The 21,932-nt window shown below is 48.8% G+C and overlaps 1 protein-coding gene and 1 long non-coding RNA gene across 5 annotated transcripts in view; one reads left to right on the forward strand and one right to left on the reverse strand.

The window, feature by feature from the left end:
* The window catches only part of ACOT11 (acyl-CoA thioesterase 11), a 174,508-nt gene that overhangs the window by 134,166 nt on the left and 18,410 nt on the right, over positions 1 to 21,932 (reverse strand). For 3 of the 4 annotated variants that reach the window (XM_077333628.1, XM_077333630.1, XM_077333627.1), the window contains exon 2: positions 4,192 to 4,299. In XM_077333628.1, coding sequence (XP_077189743.1) covers positions 4,192 to 4,275 — 84 coding nt within the window. In that variant the 5' untranslated portion in view covers positions 4,276 to 4,299. Of the gene's footprint in view, positions 1 to 4,191; positions 4,300 to 16,180; positions 16,200 to 21,932 lie in introns of those variants that run through there. The other variant, XM_077333629.1, reaches the window with a different exon arrangement.
* On the forward strand, positions 16,295 to 18,473 carry LOC143836820 (uncharacterized). The gene is made up of 3 exons (XR_013230765.1): positions 16,295 to 16,397; positions 16,870 to 17,049; positions 18,112 to 18,473. It is a non-coding gene; the product is annotated as an uncharacterized LOC143836820 (long non-coding RNA).

The raw sequence follows: 21,932 nt of genomic DNA on the forward strand, positions 1-21,932 counted from the left end.
TGTTTCTGCAGAGATCACTAACTTTCCTGGCTTTTGCAATTCTTTCAAAGAATGTTGGTTTATACCAACATTCTTAAACTCAGTCAGCAATACTTGATGTGATCAAACAAGATACCTCTTATGTTCTCAGGCAGGCATACACAGGATAATTAAAGAGTTATATCAGAAATGTTAAGAGACTATGAGGCTGCAGTATTGCTGACTGAGTTTAAGAATACATTGAATTATTATAAGTCTAGTACTTGCAAAATCTTTACGAATGTTGCAGTCAGTGGTATAAACTTTGCCTAAGAGACAATAGGTCATGTTAGTTGTGGTTTTTTGTTAATTAGGTTGTCAATTACTTTGCTCATTATGAAAACAAGTGAGTAACATAGTGTAGTTTCTACTGCCACCATAATAGTATAGGTGAAGAATTAAACCTGTAAAATAGTGATAGGTAACAATCTTCTGAAGAGATAACAATGGGGGAGTGATCTCAACTCTGACACTACATTGATGAATTTACTTTTTAAAGGATACTGAAAAAGAATTTTTCAACTTCTCATCTGTTATAGTGCCTAATTCTGCTCCTGTACTACTTACGGGAAAATGAAACATGACAGGGCAACCATGTTTATTCACATTTGTCTGTCTTATCTTTAAACCGCTCCTGCGGAGCGGATTAAATAATTGGTTAAGGGCACCTAAGGAGGGCCCTGTCCGTGATGAGGAAGGGTGCCGAGAGGCCCCTTCCTCATGACTGACAATCGGAGGGCCCAATCGGCAGGCGCGATTGGACCCTCCGATTGTCAGTCCGGCAGCAAGGGACCAATAGGGAGCCGTGCACAGCGCGGCTCCCCATTGGTCTTTTGCCGCCGGACTGACCACGCCTCCCGGCCCGCCCCCCCAACTTGCCCGCATCCGGACGACCAATGGCATTTTTTTGCCGCCTGGCTGCCCGTGCATGATGCTTGCTGCCTCGCCGCCCGCAGACGAGGAGCTACCGCCACCCCAACACGTGACCGGCCCGCCTCCCTAATGCCCCACGCGCCTCCCTACCTACTGCAGCCGCGCCTCAACCTCCTGCCACAGCCGTGACAGCGCCCGACCCGGCCCCGACTTCCCCCGTGGCACTGGCCCCTCCAAAAGCCGCGCCAGCACTGCACCCGCCTTCGCCTGGAGATAGGACCTTGCCGCCTCTCCGCAAAGCCTCCAGGTACTGCTGCACCCCGCCGCACCTGCAACGGCAGGCCCGCCCCCAATGGCACCGGCCGCGGCAACGGCACGGCCACCGCCTCTGCCGCGAGCAGCTGGCGCCGGCACAGGTCACAGCCACGACGCCAGAGCCGCCGCTAGGAAATCCACCCTTTCACCTCTCTGCCGCTTCCGAGAACGCTCCACAGCCAAGGACACCTCAGATAGGGCCTGCCCCAGCGAGACATCCACAGAAGCTGCCAGCCGACACGGGACGCCCTCGCCCTGGCCCATCCTCAGCCTACGGTATGTGCCCGCCCACCCCCAGGCCGCACAGCCACCCCTCCACCCCCATTGCCACCCTAGCGCCCGCTGTATTTAAACCACAGGGGGCTTAATTACTAGTTCCTGCATAAAACAGCTGTGAACAGATCAGAAGTTGGCTATGCTGGGAGAAAAGCATCCACTGCAATGGGGCATTAGGAATTATGTTGTAAGAGGTGGTATTGCTCCTCACCTGTATGCTCCCATTGATATATGATTCCCATTAATAGGGTGACATTTGAACAAACTTGGCAGTTACTTCCTACGGTCAAAAGAACTCTCCCCTTTTGCCCACTCTACTTTCTAACCAATATAAATTGTATTTCTGCATTCAGACATTCTTCACATATTTTTCCACTTCTGTAATTTAGATGCTTTTTCTTCTTCCTTCAGAATGTTCCTAAGTCACAAGTAGTATGATCCTATGTGGAATTACTCCAGTATAAGTCCAATAGGATTAGACTAGAGTAACTGTCATGACTTTTATAGCCCAGGCTAGGCTGATCTTGTCAAATCTCAGAAGCTAGGCAGGTTTGTCAAATCTTGTCAAATCTCAGAAGCTAAACGGGGTTAGCCCTGGTTAGTATTTCAAAGGGAGACCACCAGGGAAGTCCCGAGTCAAAACTACAGAGTCAGGCAATGACAAACCAACTTTGAATGTCTCTTGTCTTGAAAACCCTACGGGGATGCCATGAGTCAGCTGTGACTGGATGGCAAAAAAAAACTCCAACAACTCTTCAGTGGATTGAATTCTTTAGCCTATTGCCAGAGCCAGTTAACAGGTAACATCCAATCAGGAAGGAAGGATGGATTCTCTTTTGTCAGCCAACAAGAAAATTATCAGATGGAGACACACTGCATTCCACTGATATGATAATCAGGAGACTACTTAGTACTGTGATTCACCTATGCTTTGGGGCAAATCCAACCTGGATACTCTCTATGTCTCTCTCTCTCTCTCTCTCTCTCTCTCTCTCTCTCTCTCTCGTGTAGTAAAAGACAAGCAAGCCCAGGATTCAGTACTCTGCCAAAATGAGAACTGTCCAAGCTTTTCCAGAAAAGTTCAAAACTGCTGAATGTATTACATTCATTCTAATTGTATTATTTGTAGGCTGGTTTTACTTTTTTTAATAGAAAAAGAGACAACATTTGGGATATCTAGGCAAGGTAAACAAGGAAGGAGGTATGGCAGATTGCATCAGGCTATCCCCAGACGGCCAGCAGAAGTTTCAGAGGACAATGAAAAGCCAGCAGTGAAACATCCTTTTCCAGGCCAAGAAGAAAAGCAAAGTCTAAACAAATGAAGGGCTGTGGCTCAGTAGCAGAACATCTGCTTGGCCTGCAGAAGGTCCCAGGATCAACTCCTAGGGCCATTCCGCACCAGGATCTATGTAGCAAATTGGATGCGGAAAGAAAAAATGCCATTTTAAATAGTGGAATTCGTCGTTATGCATACCTGCCTTTGTAGTGGAATCCAGTTGCGTCTCTATCGTTTCCCACAGGTTTCCGGTCTCAGCAAAAATCGCTAGCCAGGAAGCGATATTGCCGAGCTTTGTCCCGCCCCAGGCCGTCAATCAAATGAGCAGCCAAGGGGTGGCCATTATCATGCTCCCGAAAAGCCCCTTTCCCTTTAAGGAAGGTTAAAAAAAAAAACACACACACACACATTGCAACGAATCTGCGTTGATTCGTTGCAACAGAGAGACCCATCTAGCTACAGGTGGTGTTTGAGCTGCTGTTTCATCGTTGCCACGCTCCCCCCAAGTAAAAAAAAAATACCCCCCCCTCACGGGCGCGATTTTCGGCCGAAAATAGAGTGAAAAATAAAGGGAAAATAAACCAGCAAACGGGGCTGTGTGGTGTTTGGTGCTTGGTGACTTAAAACAGCTCTGGGGAGGGACTGCAGCTGGGGAAGCCTCACTGGGTAAACGAAGGCTCGCCGGTGCGTTGAACTCCGCTCGCTCCGAGAAAAAAAAATGGTGATCGCTTCGCTGGAATATCAGAGGAGAGAGCCAGGGGGAGGGACTTTGCAGAAACTGCAACAATGGTAACAACAGAACTTTCCCACTAGTGTTGCAGATTGGTTGCAAGAGTGTAGCGCTTTCCGGAGGGTGAATCCACTTTTTGGGATTTCCCTGAAAGCGCTACAACGAAGCGCTTTTTGCGGATTGGTTTCAGGAGTGTTGCAGATTGTCAACGACGTTGTGCATAACAGCAAATCAGTAGTGATTTCAATTTGCAACCATTGTGCAATTTTTGAACAAGTGCGGAATGGCCCCTAGTTATGTCCAGACAAAAGAGTGGGGCGGTGCCAATTCCAGATTGAAAAATACTTGGAAAAGTTGGGAGTGGAGCCTGGGGAGAGCAAGGTTGGAGGAGAGAAAGGACCTCAGCAGGGCACAATGCCACATAGAGTCTACCTTTCCAAACAGCCATTCTCTCCAGGGGAACTGATCTATGTAATCCCAGAGATCTGGAACCCAGCAGCCCTTGTAATGAGTAATGTGAAAGACGTCTATCTGCAACATTGGAGAACCACTGCCGGGCAGAGAAGACAGTGCTGATTGTGACAGACCACTGGACTGAGTCAGTACAAAGCAGCATCATATGCTCCAAGCCCCACAGAAGTTCAGATCATAGATGAAAAAAAATCATTGTACAGCTCCCAACAATCTGCTTTCTGTGCCTTACCCAAATGCAGGTTCTCATCAATTTGGTACTTCCTGTGCCCCAAATCCATCCATGCTTTCTGCTGGACTTCTTTGTGTGTGGCATTTTGTTGATCTTTCAGTTAATCACCTGCATATGGAAAGGAGATAAGGGGAATTAGCACCATTTGGACCCTCCACATTTAAGGGCCACTTGACCCCAGATCCCAGGAGTTCAGTCCTACCATTACACCCTCATGCTATAAAAGCAGCACTTCAAGCCATGGCTTGGCTGCTTATTTTGTTGAGACCAAGAGAAAGCATTCTGCTCAATAGCCCCAATATTTCACACTGTGCCGTGAGAGGGACAATTCATGTATGTAAATTTATAGGCCTCATTTCTGATTCACAAGCAGCACTCAAAGTAGCTAACAATGGCCAAAAATATAATACAATAGGACGTGCTTCTGGTTCCAGAGAAATGTGTGGGTAACAACAGGATTTTAAAAGCTCAAAATATTGCATGAGTAATATGAGCTAGTGTGGTATAATGGTTAGTATGACATACTAGGATCTGACTGGATGTGTTAAGTGCTTGTCAAATGACTTCTGATGTACAGAATTATTGTCCTCCAAAATGTCCTATTATTTACAGTCTTGCTCTCATCTTGCAAACTGAGTGCTGTGGCTTTCATGACTGAGTCAATCCATCATATTTTGGATCTCTTTTCCTGCTACTTTGAAGTCTTGTCTTTTTCATAACATGACCAAAGTACAATAGCCTTAATTTAGTTATTTTAGTTTTTAGGGACAGTTCAGGCTTGATTTGATCTAGAACCCACTTAGTTCATAGAATCATAAAGTTGGAAGGGGCTTCCAGGGTCATCTACTCCAACCCCCTGCACAGTGCAGGAACTCACAACTATCTGCCCACCCACAGTGACCCCAATTTCATGCCCAAGTGATCCCTCCACCAAAAATCTCCAGAATTCAGCCTGGCCTGAAAGGAATTCAGATACCATCCCACAGTGGCAATTAGCAATTCCCTGGGTATGCAAGGAAGGACCACAAGAGACTGGCACATCCCTTCCTGGCCACCCACTCACAGTCTGTCTAAGTTTATAAAATCAGCATTTGTGTCAGATGGCTATCTAGCCTCTGCTTAAAAACTTCCAGAGGTGAACTCACCACCACCCGAGAAAGCCTGTTCCACTGAGGAACCACTCTGTCAGGAGCTTCTTCCAGATGTTTGGCTGAACATCCTTTTGAATTAATTTAACCCCCTTTGTTCTGGTCTGACCCTCTGGGACAACAGAAGACAACTCTGCTCCATCTTCTATAACAGTAATCCCCAACCTTTTTTGGGGCAGGGACCGGGGAGGGGGGAGGAGGCGTGCTGGCGAGTGCAAATGTGCAAGCGCAGCAGCTTTGTGCCTGCGTGTTTGCGCCCGTGCTAGCGACTCCCCCCCCGCTGCACGGCGCTCACTGCGCCGGGGCCCTGGAGGGATCGGCCGCCAAAGCGGCCAATCGCTCCCAGCGCAGTGAGTGCTGCACTGCGGGGAGAGGGAGGCGCGCCTACTGGCACGCCTCCCTCCCCCACGAGGGCTCCATGGCCTGGTACCTCCCTCCCCCCCCCACCACCGAGGGCTCCATGGCCCGGGGGTTGGGGAAGACTGTTCTATATTATAGCCCCTCAAGTATTTGAAGATGGTTATCATATCACCTCTTAGATGCCTTCTCTCCAGGCTAAACAGACTATGCTCCCTCAACTTTTCCTCATACGACTTGGTCTCCAAACTCCTCACCATCTTTGTAGCCCTCCTCTCAACATGCTCCAATTTCTCTACATCTTCCTTCAGTTGTGGTGCCCATAATTGAACACAGTACTCTGAGGTCTAACCAGAGCAGAGTAGAATGGTAACATCACCTTGCATGATCTGGACATGATACTTCCTTCAACACAGCTTCAAATCCCATTTGCCTTTTTAGCTACCAAGTCACACTGCTGACTCATGTTCAGTGTATGGTCTACTAAGACCCCCAGATCCTTTTCAAACATACTATTGCCAAGACAAGTCTCACCATCCTATAGTGATACATTTTATTTTTCCTACCTAAATGCAGAACTTTACATTTTTCACTACTAAAATTCATTTTAGTGCAGTTTTCCAGCCTGTCAAGATCATCTTTTATCATGATTCTGACTTGTTATGTTTGCTACCTCTTCCAGTTTAGTATCATTTGCAAATTTAATAAGCACCCCCTCTATTCCTTCTTCCAAATCATTTGTGAATATGTTGAATAACATATGGCCCAGGCCAGATCCCTGAGGCATTCCACTCATCACTCCTCTCCACGAAGATGACGAATCATTTAGAAGCACCCTTTCGGTATGATCTGTCAACCTGTTCTCGATCCACCTAACAGTAATAGGATCCATACCATATTTTACCAACTTGCCAATAAGAATATCATGTGGAACCTTATCAAAAGCCTTACTGACATCAAGGTAAACTATGTCCACAAATATTTCAATGACCTAGCAAGGTAGTAAGATTATAAAAAAAAGAAAAAAGATAAGGTTAGTCTGACATTACTTGACTTCAAGAAAGCCATGCTGACTCTTATTACAGCCATCCGCTCTTGCTGGTCAAGGACCAACTGGTTGATGATTTGTTTTATAATTCTGCCAGCTATAGACGTCAAGCTGACGGGCTGGTAGTTACCCAGATCCTCCATTTGCCCACCTCCAATCTTCTGGCACTTCACCTGTTCTCCAAAAATTGTCAAATATAATGGAGAGAGTCCTTTTAGTACCCTTGGATACAATTCATCTGGTCCAGAAAATTTGGTTTAATTAAACAAATTAAGTGTTTATGGACTAACCCTACAGTAATCCTAGGACACAATTCCCATCCCTCGCCATGTTGAACACGAATCCCCTTGCAAGAGAAGACTGAGGGGAAGTAGGAATTGAGCATCTGCAGTAGTCCTTTTGGCAGTCCACAGCATCCATAAAACCCTCCTCCACTACCACATTTCAAATGAATCATCTTTATTCCTGTCAGGTTTCTTCACTGTCCACATTGCATATCTCTAACAGTTTGCTCTATTATATAATGGTGAAAAGCCCTCCTGGGCTGAGACTAGACCCTGTGCATGACTGGATTGGCCTGGCCCCACTGGCACCTGCCCCCAACAGCCCAATCAGGCTGCATCTCCTGCTGCATCCCAGGCTGTGTCTCCTGCCCCTCTGTCACATCCAACAACTCCGCTCACTTTGCCTCAGACCACTGATAGAGCTGGCAGGTGGCTGATGAGTGTTCTTCCTCCGCCCTCCCTTCAGGCCTGCTGTGAAGGAGCCTCTAACAGCCCCTGACTGAGGCATTTCTGAGAGCAATGCAGGGGAGTCTGTTGGCGTACTTGTGCTTTCCTTTTGAGGGGGAGGGAAGCTTTCCCCTTCTGCCAAACAGTTGGCTGACAGGGAGGCCACAGAAAAGCCCCTTCTCACTTACTGCTCTGGCCAGCCTTGCTGCTGGAGGGAAGAGGCAGCCAAGCAACTCTCTGTAGATTTGAGGCCTACCACACAGGGTTGTTGTGCAGATGGAACTGGATGCTGTTGCAGAGGTTCTTTTGCTTCTTGTCTCATTTGCACAACAACTCTGTGCAGTGGGCCTCAAATCTGCAGAGAGTTGCGCAGAAGAAATACGCATGGCTTGGCTGTTTCTTCCCTCCAGCAGTGAGGCCTGCCAGAGCAGTATTTTAAGTGAGAAGGGGCTGTTCTGTCAGTCAAGGGTTTGGCAGAAGGGGAAAGCTTTCCCCTGCTCAAAAGGAAAGCAAAAATATCCCCACAGACTCCTCTGTGTTGCTCTCAGAAATTCCTCCCTCCCCTCAGTCAGGGGCTGTCAAAGGCTCCTTCACAGCAGGCCTGAAGGTAGGCGGGAGGAGCGCACTCATCAGCCACATGCCAGCTCCATCAGTGGTCTGAGGCAAAGTGAGGGAAGTTGTTGGACATGACAGTTAGGCCTGTGTAGTAGGCCTCAAGTGTTTCAACAACAACCACCTTTGTGGGAGTCCTTAAATGTTTCGTCTCCACAACAACCCTCCTGGGTGTGTCCCTCCTGGGTTTTGGGCTTCAGCCAGCCCTTACCAGCAACTCTTTGTATTTTGGGGCACAGACAGACAGACCAGCATCTGTCCTGCGAGCCTGGAAGATCTAAATACAGAATATTTACAACCCCAAACTGTAAATAGAGAACAAGTAAATGGCTGGAGAGACATGGGAATTAAAGTGACTTTTCTCCAGCTTGGCCTGGTAAATAAAAAATGGCATTTGCTAGGAAGGTCCAACATAAGCATGAGTGGCCCAGAATTTCAAGTGGAGTTAGCTTTACAGGAAAGTAGACAGTGAGACTTTGGGGGAAACTTATTAGGCAACGACTTGGTCTTGTGAACAACAACAAGGACTGCAGTTGTCAGCAGTTGGCTTAAGGCTTCAGAAGGGCAGACATCACCAGCCAGGCAACAGACTGTGCTAGGCAACGGGTGTCTGAGGCTACATGTATTCCTTTTGAAGGGAAGCATGTGAGGGAAGAGAGTTTTCCCTTCATCCTAACTTCCTGGAAATGAGCTGTACTTTCAGGGGATTCTCAGACCCACCTGGAGGCTGGCATCCCTAAACCTCAGTGGGATACAATGCTACAAGAGTTGTTGTTGTTGTTGTTGTTGTTGTTGTTAGATTTATTTCCTGCCACTCCCTATTGGCTCATGGCGGGTAACAGTATCCCAAAATCCCCATGAAAACCCCATTAAAACAATAATAACATTACCAATATTACCGGCATGGCAAGAATGGCGGCTCAACTCCCCCCCCCCCCACTACTAGCAGGTGGAGAGGAGGTCCTGATGATATTTTGCTTCGGGTCCAGAACCCGAGTCCCCGGGAGGGGGCATAGAGCTATATTATCAGCCCCAGCGTCAACCATAAACCTGGCGGAAGAGCTCCATCTTGCAGGCCCTGCAGAACGTTGAAAGATCCCGCAGGGCCTGCAGCTCTCCCAGGAGCTCATTCCACCAGGTCGGGGCCAGGACCGAAAAGGCCCTGGCCCTGGTCAAGGCCAGGCGTGCCTCCCTAGGGCCGGAAACGACCAGCAGATTTTCACCCGCAGAGCGTAAGGCCCTGTGAGGGGCATAGGGCGATAGGCGGTCCCTCAGGTATGTGGGTCCCAACTCGCATAAAGCCTTGAAGGTTAGAACCAGAACCTTGAACCGGATCCGGGCAGCAATTGGCATCCAGTGCAGCTGCCTCAGCACTGGCTGGATGTGGGCTCTCCAAGGTGTGCCAGTGAGGACCCTAGCAGCTGCGTTTTGCACTAGCTGAAGTTTTGGGATCTACAAGGGCAGGCCCGCGTAGAGCGACTTACAGAAATCTATTCTGGAGGTAACCGTTGTATGGATCACTGTGGCTAAGTGTTCGGGGGACAGGTAGGGCGCTAGTAGTCGGGCCTAGCGAAGGTGGAAAAATGCCTGGCCCGCTACTTTTTTGACCTGCGTCTCCAAAGTCAGGGAGGCGTCAATGGTCACACCCAAATTCCTGGACTGGGACGTGATGGTGAGTTGCGTCCCTGCCAGGGTGGGTAAGCGCGCTTCCTGGTCCCGCCTCCTACGTCCCAGCCACAGGACCTCCGTCTTGGAGGGGTTAAGTTTCAGGTGACTCTGCTCAAACCATTCTGTCACTGCTTCCAAACATCTGGTGAATGGTTCCGGGGGGGAGTCCGGGCGGCCATCCATGAGGAAATAGAGCTGGGTGTCATCAGCGTACTGGTGGCAACCCAGTCCAAAACTCCGTACCAGCTGGGCCAGAGGGCGCATAAAGATGTTGAATAATGTGGGGGAGAGGACCGCGCCCTGGGGGACCCCACAAGGGAGTCTATAGGAGCGCGAGAGCTCATCCCCCACTGCAACCCTCTGGGTCCGGTCTTGGAGAAAGGAGCGTGTCCAGCGTAACGCTGTGCCCCGTATCCCTGTGCCGGCAAGGCGGTGGACTAACAGCTCGTGTTCCACGATGTCGAAAGTGGCTGACAGGTCCAGAAGAACCAGCACTGCCGACCCGCCCTTATCCAGCTGGCGGCGGAGGTCATCCAACAGGGCGACCAGCACCGTCTCCACCCCGTGGCCAGGTCGAAAGCCAGACTGATATGGATCGAGTGCCGAAGCTTCTTCCAAGAATGCCAGGAGCTGGTCTGCTGCGGCCCTTTCAACCACCTTGCCCAGGAATGCCAAGTGCGACACTGGGCGGTAGCTGGCGGGGTCCCGCAGATCCAGTGTGGATGTTTTCAGGAGAGGGTGAACCACTGCCCCCTTCAGCTGCTCAGGGAACTCCAGGGAGAGATTGATAATGTCCCTGAGCTGGCCTCCTATCTTCTGGCCACCTCCTTTGAGGAGCCATGATGGACAGGGGTCAAGGGGGCAAGTGGTCGCCCAAACCGAGCCTAGCAACTTGTCCACTTCAGATGAAGAGAGCCGTCTGAAGCCATCAAACTTCACCTTCAAAGGCGGCCAACAGGCCTCCAGTTCATTTACTGTATTAACTGTGGCGGGAAGATCGCAGCGGAGGGACGAGATTTTGTCCGCAAAATAGCTTGCAAATGCCTCACGACCGAGTTCCAATTTGCTATTATTTTGGCGCCCCTCAAGGGCGGTAAGAGATCTAACTACCCTAAATAATTGGGCCGGGCGAGAGCTTGCGGACGCGATTTCCGCTGCAAAAAATTCACGTTTTGCCACTTTCACCGCCATCTCCTACGCCCTCATAAGCATGCAATAAGATGTTCTCGTAGCTTCGTCACGAGTCTTCCGCCACACTCGCTCCAGTCGTCTCACTTCCCTTTTCTTCTCCTGTAGCTCCCCGGTATACCAGGGAACCCGTTTGAGTCGAGGGCAGAGAAGACGTTTAGGGGCGATCTCATCTATAGCAGCTGTCAGGCAGGACTGCCAGTCCGCTACCAAAGCCGCTAGTGAGTCGCCAGGAGGCATCGGGTCCCACAGAGCATTCCGGAATCCAATTGGATCCATGAGTCTCCTCAGGCAGGCTAGAATGCGCCCGCCGCCCAACTGGGGGGGGGGTGGCATCCTGAGCCGGGTCCGCAGGGCATAGTGGTCTGACCACGGCACAGCTAGAGCTGTATCCAGATCCACCTCTATCCCAGCGCAAGACCAATGTTGGACCCTTTACCCTAGCCTCCACGCTCACATTCCTGGGGTTGGGACGGAGGTTAGAAGGAGATCGAGCACACCCAGGGCGCCGGCCGTGTCTTCGCGGCCGGGTCCTATACGGGACACCAGTGCTCCCACCCCTTCTCTTGTCCAACCTCCTCCCCCAGCCATAGCGCCCCTGGCCAGTGATTGTTGGAATCCCGACCCCAGTGCAAGCCCCCCCTTATTTGGACCTCTCTCTCCATGTTCCTGCACCCCAGAGAGAACAAACCACTAACCTCCTGCCTAATTCTTGTCCCCCCACTTAGCTGCACAAACCCACCCTAGCCCGCCCTTCCCTAGTACTACTCCCACTCGGCCCTCCCCTCCCACCCACCCTAATCTAACTAGCAGCTGGTGAGACAGGAGCTACACTATAGGGGCAAGATCCCGCCTATAAGGGGTTCTCTCTAGCCCTTCCAGTTCGCTCCCTCAACACCGCTGATCTTGCCCTAACTTCTATTTCTCTCTGGGTAAAAATCCCTATCCACTAGCCCCCCCCCCCCCAATCTCAAGGAAGGGCCAATCCAGGCAACCACATGCAAAAATACAGAAATACAGTTGGCCGGTGTTCTTTGCTTGGCCACCAGATGGTGGTAGGAGGCGAATCTCAGCTGGACCAAGTCCTTGCAGTTCTTCCGGTCACCACTAGGTGGTATCCAAGGGAGCCAACTCTTCACTCCCGGTTTGGATTTTAAAGTGGAAGCATCCACGTCTTCGTCCTCCTCCAGGCAGCAGCTATACTGGTGGAGATGGAAAAGTGGAGGGCAGGCCTCGTAGCATGGCTGGTAGCTGGGGCCCGTAGAAGTCCCCTGCCGCCGGCTGATGGATTTTGCGCTATCGGACCTGTGTGCGGCTCCAGGACCTCGCAGCAATGGCCGGGGCTTCAGGCGAAGGCTCCCGCCGTCGCCGCGCCTCGTTACAGCCCGTTGCCGCAGCTGGACTGTCTGCTGTGAGCCCAAGGGAGCCCAGCAAGCCGAGCTCCGGGACCAAGTGGAGGAGGGAAAGGGCCAAGTGGAAGAAAAAGCCAGCTCCAAGGGTTACCCCTCCAAAGCAGCCATTTTGGCCTGTGGAGCTGATCTTTATAGTCTGGAGATGAGGAGAAGAAGAGGAAGAAGATGAAGAAGAAGAGGAGGAGGAGGAGAGTTGGTTCTTATGTGTCTCTTTTCTCTACCCTGTGAGGTGGGTGAACCTGAGAGAGCCCTGATATTCCTGCTCGGTCAGAGCAGTTTTATCAGTGCCATGGCGAGCCCAAGGTCACCCAGCTGACTGCATGTGGGGGAGTGCAGAATCAAACCCAGCATGCCAGATTAGAAGTCCACGCTCCTAACCACTACACCAAACTGGCGCTCAGATATCAATTCCAGCAATTCCAGATCTCCAGGTCCCACCTGGAGGTTGGCTGTCCCTGATCTGAACATATTCCTTGAAGTCTAGAAGTGGGGCCTCAAAGGTGTGTAATCCCCCCACAGCCCCCTAGCTGTTTGGTGAAGAAAACATTGCAGAGAGGAGGTAAGGTTGCCAGATTGGTGTAGGTTCATGTTCTGGAATTCCACACTACCTACATGTGCATAAACCTGACTAAGGTTTAGGTAAAGACTGCTATGAAGAGAGAAACTTCCTCTTAGGGTTACCAGTTTCAAAGTGAGGCCAGCATGGTTAGAACTGCGGACTTCTAATCTGGTGAGCTGGGTTCGATTCTGCACTCCTCCACATGCAGCCACATGGGTAATCTTGGGCTCGCCACAGCAAGGCTCTCTTAGCCTCACCTACCTCACAGCGTGTCTGTTGGTTGTGGGGAGATGAAAGGGAAGGCAACCGTAAGCCGCTTTGAGACTCCTTCGGGTAGAGAAAAGCAGTATATAAGAACCAACTGTTCTTCCTTTTCTCTTCTTCTAAACCTACACCAAACCATGAGCTAGTGATCTCTCTACCTCACCTCCCTCACAGGGAGTCTGTTATGGGGAGAGGAAGGGAAAGTGATTGGAAACACCTGAGGCCTGCTGAGTGACTGCAGCCCATTCCCAGTTCTCTCAGACCTCTTACAGCACCACATCCCTCACAGGTTGTCTATTTTGGGGAGTGGAAGGGAAAAGGTATTTGTAAACTGCTTTGAGACTCCTTTGGGTAGTAAACAGCAGGGTACAAAAATCCAGCACTTCTTCTAAGGGGTAACAGTGAAAGAAGCATGTGGACACATCCTTAACACTATTTTACTCCCTTATATATTTGAGAAACAGCCTCCTGGGAGGAGACTGTCCAGGGCCCTGTCCATCCAGGTCCACCCTGATTGACCCACCCCCTCCAGCTTCCTCCCTCCCTCCCTCCTTGCCTGCTAGAAGCCTTGTGGCTGCAGCTTCCATTGTCACCCATGAGGAGAGAGACAGTGACACGGCTTTGCAGCCTGCAGGTATGCTCCTGCTGGGAGGGAGCCGAGGGGGGGGGAGTTTGCAGCCTCCCTGCAGGCCACAAAGCCCTGTCGCCACTGGCGGGGGGAGCCGTGGCCACCCTCTCATGCCCTCCTGCCTGCTGCCCCTTTCAAAGCCCATTTTTAAAATGGGCTTGATACTAGTAATATTATATTAGCAGTAAAAAAAAATGGAGACAGAAGGAGGAGGGTGGACACCTGTGTACTGTGACTACCACATGTGAATTAGGGCAGGGGGACATTTTGGTATCTGTGGCCTAATTCACACAAGAAGGGAAATGAGGTTGAATACAGAACTGGGAGGAATTGGTTGCCATGTAATTTTCCCCTAAGAAGAGTCTCCAGTCTGATTTTCCCTTCACATATCGTTCCTCTCCCATACTCAACGAACATTCCAAACCACAGCTTCTTGACACCCATCTCTCCATACCCATGCCCTCATTTGTCACCACAACACCACAACCCCGCACACAATACACACATTCAACCCCATGCCCTTACAAACTGGACAACCCCCCCCCTTTCTCTTCCTAATGCCAAACTCTGTTGTGGGGAGATGAAAGGGAAGGCAACTCTTTTCCTTTCTACTTCCCTCTCTCTTTGCTCTTTTCCCCCTCCCCCCCTGCTAGCACCCGTTGTATCAGCTACAACAGGCTTTAATTCTAGTTTATACATAATGAGGAATTACTATTACAATTACAAGTTTTTGTTACAATTGCTATTACAATTACAAATGGAAACCCACTTGCAGCAGTGGCTATTCCTTTCCCGACCACCAACTTTGCTTCCTCCCCTCTTCCCGGCCTTTTGCATGCTCTTTTTCCTTCCTGCCATCCCTTATTTAACTTTCCTCCATGACTGTCACTTTCTCTTTCTGCCTCCCATTACTGTCAGGGGCCCAGCAGTCATGCCAGCAGCTTCCCAGGAATCACAACAGATCTCCCACCTACTGGGATCAGTTCCCCTTAGGGTTGCCAGCTTCAGAGGTCTGGAGGGGTAGATACTTGGGAATGTGAGATTTGGGGAGGGAAGTCACCTCAGAAGGATAGACGAAAAGAGGCAGTATATAAATCAAATTATAAATAAATAATGTTATAGAGTCCAACTTCCAAAGCAGCCATTTTCTCCGGGGAAATTGATCTCTGCAATCTGAAAAGTACTTATAATTCTGGGTGATCTCAACTCCCTGTCTGGATTTTGGCAACCCTAATGCCCATGGAGAGTGATTGCTTTGAAGGGTGGGGGTTCCCTTCCTCCTCAAACCTCACCATCCCCAGGTCCAATAATTTGGACATGGGAAAACCAATGAGTTGGTGGCGTGTAACCAAAATAGCGGTGGTGCCCCCCCCCCCCCGCCAGCCAAGCTGCTTGCCCTGCTGTGACCTCTGTGAAAGGGATGTTCAGCCTCCAAAGGGGTCCCCGACCCCCAGGTTGAGAACCACTGACCTAGGGGAAAAATGGCTCGGTTTTATGGTGTCACAGTTCCCAGCACCATTCTCTTCTTCTCAGCCATTCAGCAACCTACATTTTATCTGCCTCCCATCTTCAGATATATTTACTTCATTTACTTTCTCCACAGTGGGGATCAAATCAGTTTACATTATTCTCCTTTCCTTCTTTTTATTCATACCACAACCCTGTGAGGTAAGTTAATATGAAAGTATGTGACTGGTCCAAAATAACCCAATGAGCTTCCACAGCCTGTTGGGATTTGAATGCAGGTTTCCCAGAGATTACTCTGAAGCTCTAACTGCTAGCCCACACTGGTTTTCATAGCATGGCTGCTGTTGAATGGTAGCTAGCAGCCAAGCCTAGGTGAGTCATGCAAGTCAGGTAATATAAAGTCTCTCCACAGTTGTTACCCCCACCCTTCCAGTGGGACCTGGACATCTCCTAGAATTACAACTGAACTCCAGACAAAAGAGATCTGTCCTTCTGGAGAAAATGGCTGCTTTGGAGAGAGAATTCTATAGCAGCTGAGGCCACTCCAGACTCTCCCTTCTTCAGACTCCGCCAACCCGGAGTTGGCAACCCTAGCTAGGCCTGGTCCCAATTAATCCTTTCTAAAAGGCCAAAATAGAGCCTCTTGTGGCGCAGAGTGGTAAGGCAGCTGTCTGAAAGCTTTGCCCATGAGGCTGGGGGTTCAATCCCAGCAGCCGGCTCAAGGTTGACTCAGCCTTCCATCCTTCTGAGGTCGGTAAAATGAGTACCCAGCTTGCTGGGGGGTAAACGGTAATGACTGGGGAAGGCACTGGCAAACCACCTCGTATTGAGTCTGCCATGAAAACGCTGGAGGGCGTCACCCCAAGGGTCAGACATGACTCAGTGCTTGCACAGGGGATACCTTTACCTTAAAAGGCCAAAATATCCCTGAAAAGGACCCTGCTCCTGCCACCTGCCTTTTAGTCACAAAGGCAGCCTGGAATACTGTTGTTGCTTAGCAACAGCTATTGAAGGAATCCCATACTTAAAGCTACATGCACTCCTTTTATCATTTTCTGATTTTTAACCCCCAATATAGTTTTGCTTAGATTTCACATTTATCTGCAAACCAGGGTCCTTTTCAGGTTTGTAAGAAGATCTGTCTTGTCTGTTCATATGTCTTGTCACTGGATTTAAGTATCCAAAGACTTCCTGACTCAGCTATTAGAATATAAAATGAATTATCTTGAATTTATTTACCAGTGATACATCTTTACAATCAAGGATCTTTTCTAGCCCTTGACAGTTTCAATCTTGTTCTGATTTCTTGGTTGAAGTCTTTCAGTTGATGTCTAAGTTAAGAATAAGATCATCTTTATATTTCTTCACTGTCGACCTTAAAATTGTGTAATTCCTCAGTAGTCATTACTTTTGTCTTCTTGATGTTCAGCTGTAATCCTGCTTTAGTACTTTCCACTTCAGCATTTATCAGTCATCGTTACAGGTCTTTGCTACTTTCTGCCAACCATGTGGTGTTATCAGCACATCTCAAATTGTTAATATTCCTTCCACTAATTTTGACTCTTCCTTTACCTAATCCAGTTTTCGTTATGATAGACAGATATCCAGGATTTGGGAGACCTGGGGCCCAATTTCCACTCTCCTGTAGAAGTTAGTGGAGTGACCTTGGGCAGGTCATGAACCCTCAGCCTAGCCTAGCTCACATAGCTGTTGTGAGGATGAAATGGAAGAGAGGAGAATGATTTAAGCTGCTTTATGCCCCCACTGTGGAGGAAGGTGAGTATAAATGAAGCAACTATATATATAACATAAAATCTCAAGCAAAGATCTCTTAACTCATTCGGCTTCTCCCTTTCAGGCAAATAAAGTCCAATAGTCCAAAAGGTGCAGACAGCAGTCCTGTGTTGCACAGCAAACAAATTCAACAGGCGCTGCGCAACTTGTCATTAAAATGCACTAGAGCATAGGGAAATGGGTGGTGCTGCCACAAAAGGACAGGCCTTGCCCTCCTTGGTACCAGAGGCAAAAAAGTCATGCCTGTTCTCACACACAATCTGGGTCAGCTTTCTCTGTGGATGCAATAAGCACTTTCAAGAGAGTGCCAGGCAAGCAAATTACATGCAAGCTTCCTAGAGCAATTTGCCATCTTGCACCACACTGCACCTATCTAGAGCAACTGCTCCAGGCACCAGCATGCCTGCACATGCTGGGTATCACACGTGCACTGCTGCACATGGCACAGCAGGCTTAGGATCCAGGACCTGAATATGCTGAACAAAAATTTGTCCAGAATTAAGAAATACAATGTGAAATTATGAAAATGATCGACTGTGTGCTCCAGAACAGGGGTCATCAACCCATGGTCCGCAGCCCGCAAAGGCCACGGTACTGGGCCACCGGCAGCCACACCTGCCTCCCCCCGCTGGCAGCAAGAAGGAAGGGAAGAGGCAGGCACAGCCACCGGCATGGCGGTGACACAAACGCGCATGCGCGCTGCTGCCGCGCATGCACGTTAGCGCCCCCTAGTGGCGAAAACGCGCACACGCAGTTGCCGCGCATGCGCATTAGCGCCACCTGGTGGCGAAAACACCCATGTGTGGTAACTGCGCGTGCGCGTTTTCGCAGCACCCGGGCCGTCGGCTCTTCCCTCACTCCGGAGGCGGTCCCTGACCTGAGAAAGGTTGGGGACCACTGCTCCAGAACATCAACAGTACTTTACTGGAATATCTCTTCCTCTTAATGTTACCTTTTATCTCCCATAAGTATTTTATTAAAACTAAATAAGGAACCGTTTCTTGAAATAAGGAACACACACCTACTGTATTTTCATCTTTACAGGAACTCTACAAGAAGAGCCCCAATGGTCCAGTATCATGTTTGCCAGAAAGCCAGTATTCCAGTGAACTGAACTAATATTCGGATGGGGATGCCGGCCTCCAGTTGGTACTTGGAGATTCCCTGGAATTATACCTTATCTCCAAACTACCCAGATGAGTTCTCCAGGAGAAAATGGATGCTTTGGAGAGTAGACTATGTGGCATTATTCCCCACTGAGCTCCCTGACCTCCCCAGACACTATCCCCAAATCTTCTCAACCTGAATCTGGCAATACATGTATTCCTTTTGAATTCTGTAGAAGAATTGGTTTTTATACCCTGCTTTTCCCTACTTGAAGGCGGCTCAAACTTCCTCTCCCCACAAGGCACCCTGTGAGGTAGGTGGGGCTGATAGAGCTCTGTCAGAACGGCTCTGTAAGAACAGCTCCAATAGGACTGTGACTAGTCCAAGGCCACCCTGTTGGCTGCATGTCAAGGAGTGGGGAATCAAACCTGGGTGTTCCAGATTACAGGTCGCTGCTTTTAACCACTGACTACACCAAGCTGTTTTTGTGTGTATTGTGTGAAGTGTACTTTGTTAATTCTATATCCATTGATATAAATTTGGTGGGTTTCCCCAGGTTTGTATTATAAGAAAGAGGAACAAAATATAAATGTGGCATTTTGTACAACAGTACATATTATAGAATTGCTAAACACTCTCCTGAAGCTAATACATTGAAAAGGTATAATTCATTCATTCTTATTCTCCAAGACTTTCATTACTACAATTGTCAATATTAAAAGCTGTGTCAGCATATTCCCTCGCAAGCTGGTATGGAATTGAATGAATTAATTTCACTCATCTGACAAAATCACATGAGTTGGGGTAACATAAAAGTTGTCATTTTTAGAGAGTATTCTTCCCTACATGGTTTTAGTAATCTGTAGAACATCCCATAAATGTAGGCAGCAACCTTCATTTTGCAATGCAGCTCTGTGACAGACCCTGTGTTAATACACTGCCCTCAGCTCTTTGGATGAAAGGATGAAATGGAACAAAAATGGGAGAGGTCAATACTGTTGTTTCCCTCATTGCAGATGAGGGAAAAGACAGAACTAAGACAGACAAAATAGTAGTTTGAGGGCTGAGAAAAATGTGAACGGGGCCTTTCTTGCATCACCCCGTAAAACTGTGGCAAACGCCATCCTCCTGAATAGTCTCCCAGTTTTGTTTTCTAGTGAGTCAAGCCCAGTGCAAGTAGAATACCATTTCCATAATTAATATGCCTGGAAATGCTCAGAGCTCCATCCAGCTCAGCTGCTCCTTCCCTTGCCTGGAGGCAGCCTTCCACTAGAGCAGTTGTCCCCAACCTTTTTATCACTGGGGACCGGTCAACGTTTGACAATTTTACTGAGGCCCGGGGGGGGGGTAGTCTTTTGCCAAGGGACATCGCTGCCACCTGAGCCCCTGCTCCACTTGCTTTCCCAGCAGCACCTTTCCCAGCAGCACCCCTGCCAGCAGCAACTGCACAATGCCATGCTGAGTGGGAGCCCCAGCCATGGCGGCTGCTGGAGAGCACCAAAGGTGAGCTGGCAGCATGGCAGGGCAGTCCCCAAGGGAGATAGGAGGATGAGGAGGAGCCGCAGCCTGGTACCAACCATCTACGGACTTAGACCGGTCTCCAGACCGGGGGTTGGGGACCACTGCACTAGAGAAACCCAAGATTCCCAGCTCAGCCATAGCACTACAGTTATTGCTGGGTTTGACACTCCAAACTCTTGCATATTTGTACAGTGATCTCTGCCTCCAAAGCTGTTTGACAAAAGGCACTGGGAGAGTCAGCCAGAATGCTGAAAACACCTCAGCCTGCCCATATCTGGTTGAGGAACTGCTTTTGATCTTTTGACATGGACGAGCTTTGGGTGAACAAAGCAGTCCAGTTCACAGCCAAGAGTTACTATGGGCAGGATCACAAGAGTATCACGGCTTTGCATGTGGACTGACTTGCCAAAGGACAAGTGAAAAGCCCCAGCTGCTACAACTAGACATGAACCTAGGCCCTTCCCTCATTGTTGACACCACATGAAGTGAAAAAGAGGCTAAGCCCTCCTATCTGGAAATATATTTTCTATTATTTATCTGGACTGGAATGTGTGTATTTCAGAAGACCCCACAGTCACATCAGAACCATTTTGCTTGCCCCAACCCCACTGTGGTTACCAGTCCCCAAACCATGGGTGAGGGGGTACCTGTTACTGATATTGTGCTATTCTTAATTAACATTACAACTATTGTCATGATCTACTTACTCCTTTGAATTGAAAAGGCCAGGGTGGCATCAGTATGGGTCCAGGGCTAATTTTTGTGTCCAAACGACATCACTGCCAGGCCATCGCCCTCCCAGGCCTGGCACAAATCAGACCCCAGAAGCCCTTCGCTAAGGGAATGCAGATTCTTTTGCATTCTTTTTTGGCATTGTGGGGGCCAACAGGGCTTGTCCCATGTCAGGCCCTTCCAGACCTGGCTCTTCCCTGCTCTGCAGAGGTCTTTAGGGGTCAAAAAATGCCCCAGACAGCTTCATGGCACCATAGGGTGGACCAGAACTTAAAAAAAATCATTTTGTAGGAAGGTGGGATTGTGTAGAATGCAATCCCACCTTCCACCAATTAAAAAAAAATGACCCCCCACACATGGCAGAACCTTCCTGCCACCCTTTGCTTCCTAAGGGGTCACATTTCAGCATCAGATCTTTTCTGGGGGGACACAGCATGCTGCGGAGCATGCAGCTCCTCAGCAATGTTCCAGTGGCAACCCAGAATGACACTGCTGGTGCGGAATCAGCCTCCATGGATATAGCCAGCCTCGGGTAGTGATTAAGAATGACAGACTCTCATCTGGAGAACCAGGTTCCCTACTCCTCCACATGAAGTCTGTTGAGTGACCTTGGACCAGTCAGTTTCTCTCAGAACTCTTTCAGCCCCACCTAACTCACAAAGGGTCTGTTGTGGGGAGAGGACAGGAAGGAGACAGTAAGCTGCTTTGAGACTCCTTCTGGTAGAGAAAAGCAAGGTATAAAAACAAGCATCCTCTTCCTCCTCTTCATATTCATCTGATTGCTAACAAGCTTAGCAAAACCTAAGGCTCTGCAGCCATTACATATTAGTTTACCATATTTAATGAATGGCCCAATTAGTTGTGTATTTTGCTCCGTACTTCTTATGCTTTGTGGCTCCTTGACCATGCTGTTTTGTTTTCATACTACATCAAATGACAGCATAACGAAGGTTATGAATCAACCTAGAATTTAAAGATAGTTTTCTGAAGATATCTTGTTTTACTCACTGATTAACCAAGCCATTCTCTTCTGGATAGAAGCTGCTTTTAGGCACAAAAATTTACCAAATATTTTGAAGGAACAGGCAGTACAATCCTAGATGTCTCCTATTGCACCGGACTTGAGTAAAAAAAAAAAATAATTTAATAAACCGACCACACAATCAGAAACAGAAGATGTAAACAGCCATGCTTCCTCATCATTTTGGGGGGAGTCATCCTTACCCATTTAACTCTCCCCTGCCAGACCCTGCACTTCATGACAAGGGCCTGTTTCAGGCCAATGCTGTTTACACACCTATAAAACACACAAAGCAAACAGTCAAAGCAAAGTTCCAGTTCACATGGGCTAATCACAGAGTACACATGTGTTATTAAAAGACTACCTCTTAGCTTTGGACTGCAGTGTAGCTCACCCTCCACCACCAGCCCAAACACTTCCAGTATATCATCCAAATCAAAGAAGTAAAGCCTTGTCACAATCTTATCCTCTCTCAGGAATTTTT

The sequence above is a fragment of the Paroedura picta genome, chromosome 4 (assembly GCF_049243985.1).
Source record: "Paroedura picta isolate Pp20150507F chromosome 4, Ppicta_v3.0, whole genome shotgun sequence".
NCBI classification, from domain to species: domain Eukaryota; kingdom Metazoa; phylum Chordata; class Lepidosauria; order Squamata; family Gekkonidae; genus Paroedura; species Paroedura picta.